The sequence below is a fragment of the Delphinus delphis genome, chromosome 16, assembly GCF_949987515.2.
Source record: "Delphinus delphis chromosome 16, mDelDel1.2, whole genome shotgun sequence".
Lineage (NCBI taxonomy): Eukaryota > Metazoa > Chordata > Mammalia > Artiodactyla > Delphinidae > Delphinus > Delphinus delphis.
The window spans coordinates 34,128,080-34,144,836 of NC_082698.1; the positions used below are offsets into that span (position 1 = coordinate 34,128,080).

The 16,757-nt window shown below is 36.8% G+C and overlaps 1 protein-coding gene across 1 annotated transcript in view; it reads right to left on the minus strand.

Annotated features, from left to right (window-relative positions):
* The window catches only part of MARCHF5 (membrane associated ring-CH-type finger 5), a 55,021-nt gene that overhangs the window by 6,162 nt on the left and 32,102 nt on the right, over positions 1-16,757 (minus strand). Inside the window, exon 3 of the mRNA XM_060034478.1 lies at positions 5,035-5,165. Within this exon, the coding sequence (XP_059890461.1) occupies positions 5,035-5,165 (131 nt within the window). The remainder of the gene's footprint in view (positions 1-5,034; positions 5,166-16,757) is intronic.

Here is a 16,757-nt window from a genome sequence, read left to right on the forward strand (position 1 = left end):
GATCACTTTAAAGTTATAACTAAATGTGATTTAAATACTCCCAAAGTGTTAGCAAATAAATTCAGAAATTTGAAAAATTCCTTTGTTGGGTTATGTTTTCTTTTTAGAATTTAGGGTTTAAAAATATAAAGCAGGGCTTCCCTGGTGGCGCAGTGGTTGAGAGTCCGCCTGCCAATGCCGGGTACATGGGTTCGTGCCCTGGTCCGGGAAGATCCCACATGCTGTGGAGGGGCTGGGCCCGTGAGCCATGGCCACTGAGCCTGCGCGTCCGGAGCCTGTGTTCCGCAATGGGAGAGGCCACAACAGTGAGAGGCCCGTGTACAGAAAAAAAAAAAATATATATATATATAAAGCAAAGTGAATATTCAGGTATGGACTATAGTAAGGGAAAATTTATTCCTCATGGGTAGCAGTAAAAACTTTCCAACCAGGTGTCTAAGAATGAGGAAATAAAAAAGAAAATAGGGCAAACAGTGAGCAAAAGCCCATTTTCCCCACCTGTGATCAAGAGTCATGCTTTGTGCTTAAGCTGAGGCTGACCATTACATGCATACCTGCATGCATTCATTCAACTGAATAATGATTACGTGCCAGGCACAGGCCTAGGTGCTGGGAATTAAAAGGTGAGCTAAATAGACGTCTTTTGGAGGTAAGAGGCAATCAAATCAAACAAGTGTGCAAATATAATGTTAAGGAACTAGGACAGTGTAACACCTGTAGTGTCATACTACGTACCGCTACAGTCAGACTCAAGGGTAATAAATGAAAGCTGAATTAATCAATGGGTCTGATTTAACTTTGGTCAATATAAAACCAGCAAATCTTGTGTAAGATCATGTACATTCTGATGTTATGCCCTAAGACTGAAAAAGAGATAACTTTCAAGACTTAAATTTTGAGGTTAGATTCAGGAACTATAGAATGTCTTCTCTAAGATTTTTTTTTTTTTTTGTGGTATGCAGGCCTCTCACTGTTATGGCCTCTCCTGTTGCGGAGCACAGGCTCCGGATGCGCAGGCTCAGCAGCCATGGCTCACGGGCCCAGCTGCTCCGCGGCATGTGGGATCTTCCCGGACCGGGGCACGAACCCGTGCCCCCTGCATCGGCAGGTGGACTCTCCACCACTGCGCCACCAGGGAAGCCCTTCTCTAAGAATTTTTTATCCATGTACAAAATCAAGGCCTATGGAATTGCAGGTTTAGAGAAAGGTTTGTTTGTTTTTCTGCTTAAGAGCTAAAAGCTAAATCTCCATAGTCAGCTAGGCCTGCGGTTCATCAATGCTAAAATGCTAAGAGTTAGTTTTAATTAAGTTTTGATCTTTTAAAGCACTGCCTATAGAACCCTACTTTTAAATGGGAGGATGGAACAGCAATGAACTAAAAGGTTTCCTTAGAATTCAGGGTAATTAGATGCAACACAATTAAGAAGGGACAATGCGTGTGGGGGCTGCTTTACAGCAGAGGCAGAAGCAGAGCTGGGCCGGGTGTCAGTGTTCCACTGTTCCTGGATACAATGCTCCAGCTGCCTCTGGGACCAGCTATTATTTCAGGAGCCCTAGATTAGGGACAGGAGTCCTAAAGCTTCTTCCTTGCTGGAAGGTGGTACTGGTATTGGACATGTAAGCTCTCTGAACCTGTAAACTAGGAATAATTGATAGTATCTATGTCACAAGATTGTTGCAAGAATTATACGCATCAGTGCTTGAAAGGTGTTCAGCCAGGTGCTAGGGGAAGAAAAAGTTAACTATCACGTTGTCTTTTCAACAGAAATTTAAATCAAAGGGACCATTCAAGTTCTTTACAACGAAAAGGGATTGAACCTAAGACTGGTTCATGAAAAAATAAATGGGAAAAAACAGTGATCTGATTCCTTAATCTGATTTACCTGAACTTCAGAGTAGTCAGAGAACAAAAGGAAAAAAAATAGTTAAGTGTGAAAAAGAAAATCCTAAATTCTGCTGATGGAGTAGGGGGCACGACTGCTATCAAATATTCAGAAAGATAAAAGTCTTCCGAATACTCTTAAATCACACAACAGGAGCTATCTACTGTCACAGCTAATCGCTCCCATTTCTGGGCTAAAAAAAAAAATCTTTTCAAGTGAGACAGTACATGTGAAGGTTATATCTAAATGGTAACACATAATGTATATATGCATTATCATCATTTTAGTTCTTTTCTGTCACCATTAACATGTTTATTTTTGTCTCCTTGCTCATATCATTTCCTCCTCTCTGCCAATCCAAATCATTCTCTTCAAGGGTCAGCTCAAGACTTATTTTTTTCATAACTTCAAATGATCTTTCACTTTTACTGAATTAAAACACTGTTAATGTAGTCTTTCCTTAATTGGCTCCTGTTGTTGAAGTGTCTCATTAATTACGAGAATTCTTTTAAGACTGTGCTAGCCTAATATCTTTTCAAAAAGAGCCATCTTATTTCTTATGGTCAATTAGGTCTTAAAGAGAAATCACTTAATCTCAAAGGGCCTTAGTTTCCCCATCTGCAAAAACATACTTTTATATAATGTAGTTGTACATTAAACAATGTATAATCTCTAAGTTTTCAGGTCTTTGTCAGTCCTAGTGAATGGTCCTGAACTTCCTGGATCTAATGATATACTAATACTCATTACTGGGGCTTAACAAATTATTACAGAACATATAGTCAGTTAAACAAACCTGTTACTACCTGATAGAATTGGTCATATTAAAAAAATCACTATTTATGAAAGCCTTTTAAAGTTAACATCTGTGTATATGCTATACAGGGGACACCTACGTATAAGATAGTCTCTACTTTCTCAAGGAAATTACCTGCCAATAGGAGGAGTAAGGCCTGAATACAGCAAAAGTTAAATAACTTAGGTAATCTATATAAGAAATAGCACTTGGTCAACACAGGATTGGCTGCCATTTGAGGAATAAAAATGTCATGAATGCAGAGGAAGAAGAAATCACACTGGGCAGGAGTTGCCTGATAACTTTCATGGAGGGAAAGTGGCTGAACTAAGCCTGGAAGGAGGGTTTAAATTCGGAGAGAAAGGCCTGAAAGGACAGGTATTAGGCAGGGAGGGTGACATAAGCCAAAGGACAGAGGTAAAAAAACTAAACAACATAAGGATGGGTTGGAGGAGACAGCCCCATAGGCCTCAAAGTAGAATGAAGTTAAGATTGTGGAGAACACTGTATAACAAACCAGGTTAAGGAAATGGAATCTTTTTCAAGTCAGTGATTCTCAACCTTTATCCACTATCCTATGACAAATGATTTGTGATTCATTCCAGTGACTACATCCAGATTTCTGGGGTGTCATCAACATTTTATAAAGAAGCATTGCAATATTCTGTCTCACCATGATTAGACAGGTTATGTGCAACTTCTAGAATATTACATATAATCCCTTCGATCCCTTTTTCTTTCATGTACTCTTTAATTTATATTAAAGAAAAGCAAGTTATATCATCTACAAACCAAAGTGTGTTAACTATTACTGAGTTAGTTATGAAACATTTAACCGGGCTTCCCTGGTGGTGCAGTGGTTAAGAATCCGCCTGCCAACGCAGGAGACACAGGTTTGAGCCCTGGTCTGGGAGGATCCCACATGCCGTGGAGCAACTAAGCCCGTGCGCCACAACTACCGAGCCTGCGCTCTAGAGCCCGCGAGCCACAACTACAGAGCCCACGAGCCACAACCACTGAGCCCACATGCCACAACTACTGAAGCCCGTGAGCCTAGAGCCCGTGCTCAGCAACAAGAGAAGCCACTGCTATGAGAAGCCCGCGCACCACAACGAAGAGTAGCCCCCCGCTCATTGCAACTAGAGAAAGCCTGCGTGCAGCAACAAAGACCCAACACAGCCAAAAATATAAATAAATTTATTAAAAAAAAAAAGAAACATTTAACCAATCTAGGTGCTGCTTTTGAAAATGATCACTTAAGTTAGAGGAGACGTTAAGCTTTGAAGTAAAATGTTGAAAGGTATTATTTTAAGAAGATTCATTTGGAAGGATGGATCAACAGAAAAGAATGAAGTTAAAGAAAACAATCAAGAGGCTCCTTTAGCCATCCAGGTATGATGGGAGAAAGACAATAAGTCAAGTATTAAAGATTGTGGAAAGGAAGCCACAGATGTTAAGACGTATCTAGATGGAAATTGATTGGACTTAGTGGACTGGATATAGCGCTATGAAGTAGAAAGAGTTAAAGGTAATCCTCAGAATGTAGGCTATATATCGAGTAGATGGGAAAATAATTGTAGGAATCAAAGATATAAAGAAATGATAACAGAATAAATTTAGGTTTCAAATTGAGGAAAAGACAAGTTTGATTTCAATAATATTGAGTGTGAAGTCATAAGAGGTCATTTAAGGAGAAGGGCCATGCTGTTCTTATAGGACTGATTTTGGGAAAAGATTAGAGTGAAAGACATCAAAACGCACAGTTAAGATGGCTGGAAATCTTCAAAGAAGAGGTATACAGAGAGAAGAGTCAAGGGCCTGGGACTAAATCTTGAAATTTAAGTCATTCTAATTTTCATCAACAGTTACTAAATGTAGCATTGTTTTGTAATAGCAAAAAACTAGAAGTAACTAACTGTCTAATCAATAAGAGACTGGTTAGTAAACTGTTGAAATTCTATACAAAGAATGCTATGCAGATTTCTCCATACTCTGTGAAAAGATCTCTAAGATTCATTGTTTTTGGAAAAAGGGGGGTTCAGCTCTAATACGTTTCCTTTTGGGGGGATAACTATAATGTGTGTGGGAGAACATATTTATTTTATCTTGCATATGCACAAACAAAGTCTGGAAGAATATATCTGGCTACCTGAGCAGAGGGGAACCTGGGCAAATGAAGGACAGGAGTAAGAAGACTTCCCCCTAGAGAGCTTTTATATATTTTCTTATTTTTAAGCCATGAGAATGTTATCACTTGTTCAAATAATAATTTTAAAAACTCCTAACAAAAATCTATTTAATCTGTTTGATCTTCATATCAAAAGTAACATCATCAAATAGAATAAAATAGTGAACCTGCATCACTGTCACTGCTCCATAAGTCACAGCTGTCCAATAGATAGAGCCAACCATTATTCCTGCTGCAGCAAATGGACAGGCTTTTGAGATCAGTCTATCTGCAAGATCCAAGACGTAAACAACTGGACCTATAATATAAAGAAAACAAAGTTTCAACACAAGACAGATTAAAAAAAAAAACCAGATCTAAAATATTTTTATGAAGTTGGATGCCCTGATGCTTTAGAAATAACTTATAAATGTAATGGGAACCTAGATTTGAACAGATATAGAATTTCTCAGTCATTTGCATGAATAGCTGAGTTTTACTTCCTAAATCCTAGGAAATAGCCTCTTCAAATTTTTATCTTTATCAGTAAACCTAAGAGTAAAGCCTTAACACAGCTGCTTCTTATAAAGGAAAATAGTTCTCTTACTTCTCTTAATGACACTGGCTACTGCAGAATGCCATGGCCATTTCAACTTGCTCTTCACAAACAGTTCCTGGCCACAATTAGTTTCTATAGTACTTGGTAAGACTATCACTTCTTTGACTTCACTTATTACTTCCTTGATAGTGTGTGAAGGTAACCTAGGCTATTTTTTTGTAGTTACACAAGGTCAACCTATTTTACTTTGATATCCAATATACTATATTTAGTTGAGTACTATTCTCTAACAAGCTACTTTTAATGATCATGCCAGTTTTTATGGCATTCCAACAGCTGTATATGCCAATTATGCTTCTATTATTATGTGCTTACAAAGTAAAATTTGGTTATTACCTCCTCTGGTAGTTATTTGGAATAACTATACTAGGAGGAATTATAATAATTGCAATTAAGCCCGATATAATTTAGCTCCAGAATTTTCCAGAATAGTGGAAAAGTCTTAGACCTGAATTAGAGCAAGGCCTAAATAAAGAATTGAATATCTAAGTTGAAATAAAGGAACATGCAACCTTGACTTGGTTAGTAATCATCATATTTGTTGAATGCCCTCTACGTACAAACTATTACTTAGGACATTTTCTTAGAAATGTATAAGAGGTATTACCTACCTCTGGGGGCTTACAATCTATAGGAGGATGCTGTATACAAAACCAACTTATTTTCATTGTACAAAGAAATTCAAATAGCAATATGATGATAAAATCATTAAAAGAACAAGCATCCATCTGTGGAGCCCTGACCAATAGTTCCCCCTGATTGCTGGAGCCAGTAATGTTACTAGTCGCTGTATAAAGACAGACCATACTGTGAAGAAGGAAGAACATTAGGAGAGGTGTCAAAGGGACCTATGATTTAAATTTAGCATATAAACTTATTATTGTCAAAATCTAACTTACATAACATTTAAAACTATGACAAGGCATCTTTTGGGACCAAAGATATCACTAAAGTAAGCCTAGTTCAATGTATACTGACTCTACATTCTACATGATAGCAGGTGCTGTGCCACACATTACATGTATCATTATTTAATCTCATAATGTAGGGTTTAATCCTTAAAATACACAAATTTGCAGGTTTAAGTTTATAACCCTCTCAGAAGACATAGTAAGAAGCATTTTACTAAGTCACCAAAGATCCCTGAAATGCTGGTACTAAAAGTTAAAGCCAATAGGTATATATAAAACCTCAAAACTTAAGCTTTCATATTCTCTATCGATAGTTCTTTAATCAGAAAATTGAAGCCACAAAACAACAACTACAGACTCTTTACAGCACGTTTCCACCTACCAACATCACACCTATCTGAAGTCAATCCCCACTTAATACACCAGATCCCATTCCGTCACCAACTCAAAGACACAGGTCTAGCAATTCACTTCTACCCTCCTACATCATTTCCCCCTACCCTTTATTGGATTATTTTCATCAAACATGTCATTATTTATTCTATCTTAAAAAAAAAAAGAAACCCCTTCTCTTGATCCTTCTTTTCCCACTGCTCCATTTCTTTGCTCCCTTTACAACAAAATCACTCAGAAGATTTTTCTGTTTTCACTCTCTCTCCAATTCTCTCTTAAATCCACTCCACCAAAACTGCTCATCAAGGTCACTAACAACCCACACATAGCTAAATCCAATGGTCTAATCTCAGCCTTCCACTTATTTGGCCTACCACCAACATCTGATAGATGTTCCCTTCTTCTTCCCAATAATCATTGCATCTCCAGGACATCACCATCTCTTGGTTTTCTTTCCAGTCACTAACTTTTCAGTCTCCTTTGCTGGTTCCTCCTCTTTTTCTTGACCTCAGTGAGGCCCACCCTGTCAACTTCTACTTCATCATACTCCCTATTTGATTACTCTGCTCTATTTTTCTTTTTCCTAAAGCACTTACCACCTAACATACTCTAATTTACTTATTGTTTCCACCTACTAGAATAGGGGTTGAAAAACTATGGCCCATAGTAACACCTCACTGTTACTGTAAATAAAGTTTTCGAGAAACATGGCCACATGCAAAGTTAGCTGACCCTTGAACAACACGGGTTTGAACTACATGGATCCACTTACACTAGGATTTTTTTCAATAGTAAATACCACAGTTCTACACAATCCTCTGTTGGTTGAATCCATGGATATGGAGGGATACAGAGGAGCTGTGGATATGGAGGGCCAACTATAAGTTATATGTGGGTTTTTGACTGCACAGAGGGTTGGCACCCCTTCCCCCCTCCAAGCCTGCACTGTTCAAGGGTCAACTGTATTTACTATATATATATATATATATATATAATATATATATATTTTTTTTTTACAGAAAAAGTTTGTTGGCTCCTGAACTAGAATATGAGCTCCAAAGCGAAAGTACCCTTTTTATTTTGCTTATTGACGAATCCCAATTCCTTTGATTCTCAAAAATTTGCTTAATTCTCTACTGAGGTACTTATGAAAAACTATGATATGAAAATCTCTAGGTCTTCCTTTTTCATTATTCTGTATGAAGCCCAAGTTATGAGACTATTTTCTACCCAGTCAGAATCAGAATGTATTAGGAGAGAAGGTATTTTACCTGATTCCAGCTGACCTTCGCCCCCCCCATCCCCCACCTCTTCAAAAGGGTGCTTGGAAAGATCTACTGATGGAGGAAAGCAATGTAATTCCTAAAAAAAGTAACAGATCATTTAGATGAAAACATAGTTCCTAAAAAGTAATCAGTCACTACCGATTTTATCTATTATGAACATGGACAATAGATATATGTTTGAATTGTCTTTCCTTTAAAGATCTCAGAAGGTTCCAACAGAATAAGCTCAATTTTCAATTTTCTTCTGAATCACTGGGTATGAATTCCTTCTGTACAAACAAAAACAAATAAGTCCTCATACTTCCTTCTGGAAATTTTTTACTTATCCCTTGGGTCATATGCAACAGATGTGCTGGATTAAATGAAGTCACTGGCTGCATTTTATAATCCCTATTTCCAGTTTTTCTGGCAAAATTCTGTCTAGGCTTTTGTCTTAAGTTTATTTTGCCTAAACCTCTCAAGTCTTTTCCAGATAGACTAGTCCAAGATTAGTTTAATATTTAAAAGGAAGGATAAATGCCTAGTGGTAAACATACCATTAGAATTATAAACTGCCACCCAAGGGAGGTATTTCTGAGAGCTAAAGATTACCTAGGCAAGCTATTTGATGAATAAGAACAATCACTCAAATCATCTGGATGCAGTCCCTCAATCATATTTTTCTTATTAGGAAGCTTATCATGTACTATCCTATGACTTGAGGTCATAAAAGGAAAACAGCAACAGTCACTAGCCTCTTCTTATTGTCAGATTAAAGTACAAACAGTTACGGGAAATGAGGAAAGGCAAGACTCTAGCCCTTGAAAATCTCAATTCTAATGGGGAGGAAGAAGTATGAATAAACGTACTTCACAAGTTAAATATGCAAGGGCATAAAAAGGTTTTATTTAGTATTTTAAAAAGGTATTATTGAATTTTTAATGCCTCAGTGGGCTTCATCACTTATACTTCCAACAGTACTGTATTTACACAATGAATGGCGATTGGAGAAGCTTTGTACAAATACAAGTTTTGAAAATTCAATAATTTAAAGAGCACTAGGGAAACTTGCAATTAAAAGGAAATCTATTGTGAATTCTTTTGCACAATAAAGCTTTTGTAAAGAAAATAACTACACGTAATTCAAATCTTCGCATTTCAGATTTGAATGACATCAAACAGTGAGCTGAGAACTATTAGGGAAACTCTAAGCCCATGTCTACTGAAAAGAAGTAATCAGTTTTATCTGGCAGACAGTGCAAAGGTAGATTTGTTGTGATTGTTATGTTGTGATTTAAATTCAAGTCTCTGTATGCATGGTGTTAAAGGTACATTTTGGCAATTAAGAATTAATGACTGAAGGGCAGGTAATACTTAGTGTTCAAAATCTCCTGGCACTGCATACAATCATACCCAGAATTCCCAGGACCTTTCTTGGGGACAGAAAGGTATCCTCAAAAACACCTCTGACCAATTCTTGAAAAATAATTTCTAAACACTGCCACGGTGCTAAAGTTTCTAACACAAAACATAATTTAATGCTTCACAAGATAACCTTGTATAAGTCCCTGTGATGATAACAGCTCCCATGAACTCCAAGGTTTCTGTTAAGTGGCCAAATTTATAAAAGAGATTGCCAGACCCAACTCAAATGCCAACTTGCTAATCCAAAATATCAACCCCACTTTCAGGTTCAGGACTGCTGAGAATTGCAGATTTTCGAGGTCACCAAGAGTCTAACAATACAGTTCTAAACTTCTTTCCTTGCTCCAAGTCTTCTTTTTGTTGCACACTATTTCTGGAATGTCCTGTCCCTACTTTGATTAAATCTGTATGAACACCCAAATTCCCAATGAAAACTAACCTAACCTGATTGAGGCTGACTAATTGTTCTACCCCACCCTGTAAGCCTGTTCCACGAGGCTTCCTTTACATACTATCCCACAAAATGCACTTACCCCTTTGCTTGTGCATAATGTTAGTACTTTATGTTCTTGTTCAATGTTTGTTCAGTTGTCTCAATATCCTTTAAGTCTGTCCATGTCAGCATCATCTGAGATTGAAAACTGCCAGGGGGCAGGGGCCATGTCTGTTTAACTCGTTTTGTACAGTGCCTAGGATAGAACCATGTACAGATAGGTGCTTAAAAAATGCTTTTTAATGATGATTGGTATCTATCACTCTCAGGGACTAAGAGACAGCTATCTTCAGCACATGGTACTTGGCATTATATCAGGGCACTTTGGCCTGTTCCACAGGGCATTAGAATATAATGGCACAGGACCTAGCTGCAGCACTCTGTGGCAAGTATTTGACTCAATTCATTGTTTAAAAAACAACTTAAAAAAAGTATTAATTATATGGTCCAACAACAAATGTGGATTTTACTGAAAACATGAATATCACAACCACCAATTCAATTTTAAAAACACGTGGGAATTTTGATGGGATAGTAAAGAATTTTAACTTTTAACTCTTTCTCTAGCATTCATCACTGTTTTAAATACTAAGATGCCAGAGGCTAGGTCTAAGAGCCCCAGACAAGCTCATGTAAGTTCATCTTTAATTGCTCTGCTGGTAGGTTGAGATTTTACCATTTTTTATGTAAAAACAAACATCCTGCAAACTCAGGCTTTAATTTACTTTGCTTCATGATGAAAGTTAGTCATTAGATTGTCAACAGAAGAAAGGATATGTTCTTGGACAATTTTTTATTTAACCAAACTAATAATAACTGACCAAAAACCCCTCAAAACAAAACTAATGATAAATAAAAGATTCAGAGTCAAAGCAGATGAATATTATGTCTTGGTGTATATATATAGTGTATTACCAAGAAAAGTAACTAAAGATCATCAAAGTAGTTCTTTATGAGTACATAGCTTGTGCCAAGGGAAAGCTTAAATTTTTCCTCATTAGAATAGATTAGCCCATAGAATATTTGAGGGCTATAACATCAACTACTAAGTACTTATTAAGCACCTATTGTACACATAGCATTAAAATAAACGTTAATAAAATTTAACACACTAGCCTCTGCCTCCAAGGAGCCTACAATCTAGTTAGGGACAAACAATAAATACACATTAAACAACTGGAAAACTTTATGGCAAAACTGACAAATATATGATAGTATCATACAAACTACACAGATACATGTCAACAAATTTTAAGTAAAGATTATAGAGGGGGTAAGGATGCAAAGAGTTTTCTTTTTTTTTTCTTTTGCCGTACGTGGGCCTCTCACTGTTGCGGCCTCTCCTGTTGCGGAGCACAGGCTCTGGATGCGCAGGCTCAGCGACCATGGCTCATGGGCCTAGACGCTCCGCGGCATGTGGGATCTTCCCGGACCAGGGGACGAACCCGTGTCCCCTGCATCGGCAGGCGGACTCTCAACCACTGCGCCACCAGGGAAGCCCAAGAGTTTTAATATTACTGTCTGTCTGTATGTATTTACTAATTAACAGAAGTGAATCTTGACCTTGAAATCTATGATCTGAAAAGGGGGGCATGCTAGAAGACCTTCTAACTAGAGGCAAAAGACTTTATTCAAAGGGTTTATATATTTTTAAAAAGCTAGTATGCCAGTAAGGTGGGGGTTAATTGATAAAAATCGTTAGCCAGATCTCTGAAGAATATGACACAATAGGCAGGAAGAAGTTCCTGGTGACAGTTTGCCTACCTACAAACTTCCTAAAATGAATATGATATTTTAGGAAAACTAAGAATATTTAAAGTCAGAATAAACTAGAATAGAATCCACAAGATTTTGTATCTAAAGTGAGTAAAAAAAAAAGAGAAAGCAGCATCAGTCGAAAGTAGTTTAATATAAAAGAGAGTTGTTAGAAAGGATAAAGAAATATTAAACCTTATTAGAGAAAAAATGTTTTGTCTGCTTTTAGGAGAAACCATGCCTAAGATAGGAAATTCTTTGAATTTCCAAATTAAAAGTTGAAAAAGTTAAGCTGTGATAAAAGAAACACCACCATCAATTATCATTAATACATAAAAATAGATGGCAATATTAATTATGCACTTACTACATATATGCCAAGGAATTGTTATTACATATTCTTTTTTCTTCTTTAAACATACCTATATTTTTCAAATTTTCCATGATGAGAATATAGTTACTTTTATTAATAAGAAAAACTACTTTTTAGAGAATAACAAAGAGTTATCATAAAATTCAGGTAACCATACCCTAAGGAAAGTCAACCTGACATTACTGTTTCATTTTCTTTTCCCCTTTATATAAGAAACCCACAGTAGGCTCCTTAGGAGGCAAAATAACAAGGGGAGTAAGGATTAGGTAGGGTCTACTGTGTGAATTTGGACAAAATGCTATCTCCAGACCTCAATTTCTACATCTATAATGATAATGAAGATAATATCCATCTCAGAGTTTTTGTGAAAAGTAATGTATATGAAGCTCTTAATATAGTACTTAGTGTTACACTGTACCAAGTGTTACACTGTACCAACGTCAGATATTAGTTCTTTCAAAAATGGCATACTAAGTTAAGTAGAATAGAACTCTGGAATAGGAGGTATAATCCAAGACAGATGTTTGAGGAAAAATTTATGGTATAAGGCTCTAGCATAAAAATAAGACTGTTTCAGGAAAATCTGAGGTAAGAAATAAAGGACAGATCTTTTTTGCCTAAAGGTCTGGGACAAGGAGGAAGAGGAAAATTCATGGTGCCAGGGAATCTGGGAATGAAGAGGGAGAAGACACCAGACTATAATTAGTAATTACTTTTTAAAAAATGTAAGATTCTGAATTGTGTTTTGGACCTATAATTCAGCTACCAGTATTTATATATAGTGTGCACCCAGAAAGCCTCACCCTACTGAAGATACATTGAAGATACTTATTAAAACAAATTTATATTTAAATCTTAGGGAACAAGGCTAGATGTGATCCAGCAATAAACACAAGAAATCCTTACTTTGAAGGTATTCTAGTCATCTGCCTCGTAAGAGGGTATATAAAGGAGGGACAAAGAAGATCTAATGAGATGCCTACCTACAAACTTTAACATCAGAGGGTAGGGCTTCCCTGGTGGCACAGTGGTTGAGAATCCGCCTGCCAATGCAGGGGACACGGGTTCGAGCCCTGGTCTGGGAGGATCCCACATGCCACGGAGCAACTGGGCCCGTGAGCCACAACTACTGAGCCTGCGCGTCTGGAGCCTGTGCTCCGCGACGAGAGGCCACGACAGTGAGAGGCCTGCGCACCGCGATGAAGAGTAGCCGCCGCTCGCCGCAACTAGAGAAAGCCCTCGCACAGAAACGAAGACCCAACACAGCTTAAATAAATAAATAAATAAAAATTAAAACAAAAAAAAACATCAGAGGGTACTCAAAGATTGAATCATTATGGAGATTTTGGTTTTTCAATTCCTTTCTTTTGATCATCCATAGACGTTTAGATATAATGCAAAGCAAAAATAAATACTTCTCTGATGGCCAAGTGTAAATATTACTAGAAACTCTTAATTATATGAAGAAAGTACCTGAAGTAAGTAAGTAAATTATATGAAGAAAGTACCTGAATTCTTAAGTCTGTACTGGTTTTCAAGTAATGAAATAAGCCAACAATATATTTTATGACAGCAGTCAGGCAAGTAACCGCTTGGATTTACGATGAGTAACGTGTTTAGAGGAAACAATGCAGACTATTCTTAGAAAGTAACTGATAGCTTAGAAAACATTAAAAATGTAAAATTCTCATTAAATTGAAGCCATGAAAAACTTTTTTAAATTTGGGGAAAATATATTTAATATATATTTAGTACCCTTTTTCAAACAAAAGGATGCTCATCACTAATCATTAGAGAAATGCAAATCAAAACTACAATGAGGTATCACCTCACACCAGTCAGAATGGCCATCATCAAAAAGTCTACAAACAATAAATGCTGGAGAGGGTGTGGAGAAAAGGGAACCCTCTGGCACTGTTGGTGGGAATGTAAATTGATACAGCCACTATGGAGAACAGTATGGAGGTTCCTTAAATAACTAAAAATAGAACTACCATATGACCCAGCAATCCCACCACTGGGCATATATATACCCAGAGAAAACCCTAATTCAAAAAGAGTCATGTACCACAATGTTCATTGAAGCTCTATTTACAACAGACAAGACATGGAAGCAACCTAAATGTCCATCAACAGATGAATGGATAAAGAAGATGTGGCACATATATTCAATGGAATATTACTCAGCATAAAGAGAAATGAAATTGAGTTATTTGTAATGAGGTGGTTGGACCTAGAGTCTGTCATACAGAGTGAAGTAAGTCAGTAAGAGAAAAACGAATAATGTATGCTAACACATATATGGAATCTTAAAAAAAAAAAAGGTTCTGAAGAACCTAGGGGCAGGACAGGAATAAAGATGCAGACGTAGAGAATGGACTTGAGGACACAGGGATGGGGAAGGGTAAGCTGGGACGAAGTGACAGAGTAGCATGGACATATATACACTACCAAATGTAAAATAGCTAGCTAGTGGGAAGCACCGCATAGCACAGGGAGATCAGCGTGGTGCTTTGTGACCACCTAGAGGGGTGGGATAGGGAGGGTGTGACGGAGATGCAAGAGGGAGGGGATATGGGGATATATGTATATGTATAGCTGATTCACTTTGTGATACAGCAGAAACTAACGCATCATTGTAAAGCAATTACACTCCAATAAAAACGTTAAAAAAAAAATACCACAACAGCATTCTTTCTTGCTTTCCAATGGTTAGCCACCTCACTCATAAACAAATGGAAATTAAGACTCTGAGGTACCTTTTCTTACCTAACAGATTATACTGACAAACTAAAATGTTAGCCAATCTACTGGCAAAGCTGTAAGTAAACAGGCAAACTCATCCATTGCAGGTGCATATAAAATGGTATAGTACCTAATCCAGCAAAATTATATGTGCTATTCCGCCCAATTTAGCAATCCCTTCTTGGTTCATATTTAATAAGTACTCTAAGCTAACAAACTCAAAAAAAAGAGAAAGAATTACAATGTCATTCTTCTGTACCATCTAATGAAATAATAGATCTAGAGGCAATGAATAAAAAAAATATCAATCTCTGCTAAAACCAGTAGGTGGAAACTGACAGGGAATTCTATTGGATGTATCAGGTTGATAACACCTGTATCCACTGATCAGTCTTATCATAAAAAACGATAACTATACATTTTTCCAGCTATATTATTACTGACATATAACATATATGTTTAAGGTGTAGAATGTGATAATTTGACAATATATATTGAGAAATGATCACAATAAGGTTAGTTAACACTTCAATCCTCTTACATAATTACCATCTTTGTGGTGCTAACACTTAAGATCTACTCTCTTAACCTTCATTTATATAATACAGTGCTAATTATGGTCATCATATTGTACATTGATCTCTAGAACTGATTCATCTTTTAAATGGAAGTTTGTAGCCCTTGACCAACATTTCCCAATATTCTCCAACCCTCAGCCCCAAACATTCTACTATTTGAGTTTAGATATTTTAGAGTCCACATATAAGTGAGAACATACAGTATTTGTCTTTCGAGAACATACAGTATTTGTCTTTCTCTGACTTATTTCGCTTAGCACAATGCCCTTAAGATCTACCCATGTTCTTGCAAAAGGCAGGGTTTCCTTTTATTTTTTTTAAAAAAGGCTGAATATTCTACTGTATATATACACACATTTTCTTTATCCATTCATCCGTCGATGGACACTTAGGTTGTTTCCATGTCTTGGCTATTGTGATTAATGCTGCAGTGAACATGGGGGTGTAGGTATCTCTTCCAGACAGTGATTTCATTTCTTTGGATATCTACTCAGAAGTGGGATCGCTGGATCACATGATAGTTAAAAAACTTTTTTTGAGTAATCTCCACACAGTTTTTCATAGTGGCTGTACCAATTAACATCCCCACAAACAGTACACACAGTACCCTTTTCTCCACAGCCTTGTTAACACTTGCTGTCTATTGTCTTTTTGTTAATAGCTATTCTAACAGATGTGAGGTAACATCTCATTGTGGTTTTGATTTCCATTTCCCCAATGATTAGTGATGTTGAGCATCTTTTCATGCATCAGTTGACAATCTGTATGCCTTATACAGAAAATTTTCTATTCAAGAGCTTAACCCATTTTTAAATCAGATTGTGTATGGTTTTTGTTCTTGGATATTGAGTTGTATAAATTCCTTATATTTTGGATATTAATCCCCTATCAGACAGATGATTTACAAGTATTTTCTCATTCCATAGGTTACCTTTTCATTTTGCTAATGGTTTCTTTTGCTGTGCAAAAGCTCTTTAGTTTGATATAGTCCAACTTATTTCTGCTTTTGTTGCTTGTGCTTTTGGTGTCATATCCAAAAAATCATTGCCAAGATCAATGTCAAGGAGACTTTCCTATGTTTTACTCTAGAATGTTTATAGTTTCTGGTCCTAAATTTAAATCTCTAATCCATTTTGAGTTAATTTTTGTGAGTGGAATAAGAAAGACAGGGGCCAATTTCAGTCTTTTGCATGTAACAATTCAGTTTTCCCAACATCACTTATTGAAGAGACTTCCCTGAGTATTCTTGGCTCCTTTGTCAAATATTAGTTGAACATATATGTGTGGGTTCAATTCTGGGCTCTCAACTCTGTTCCATTGGCCTACGTGTCCTTTTACACTAGTACCATATTGC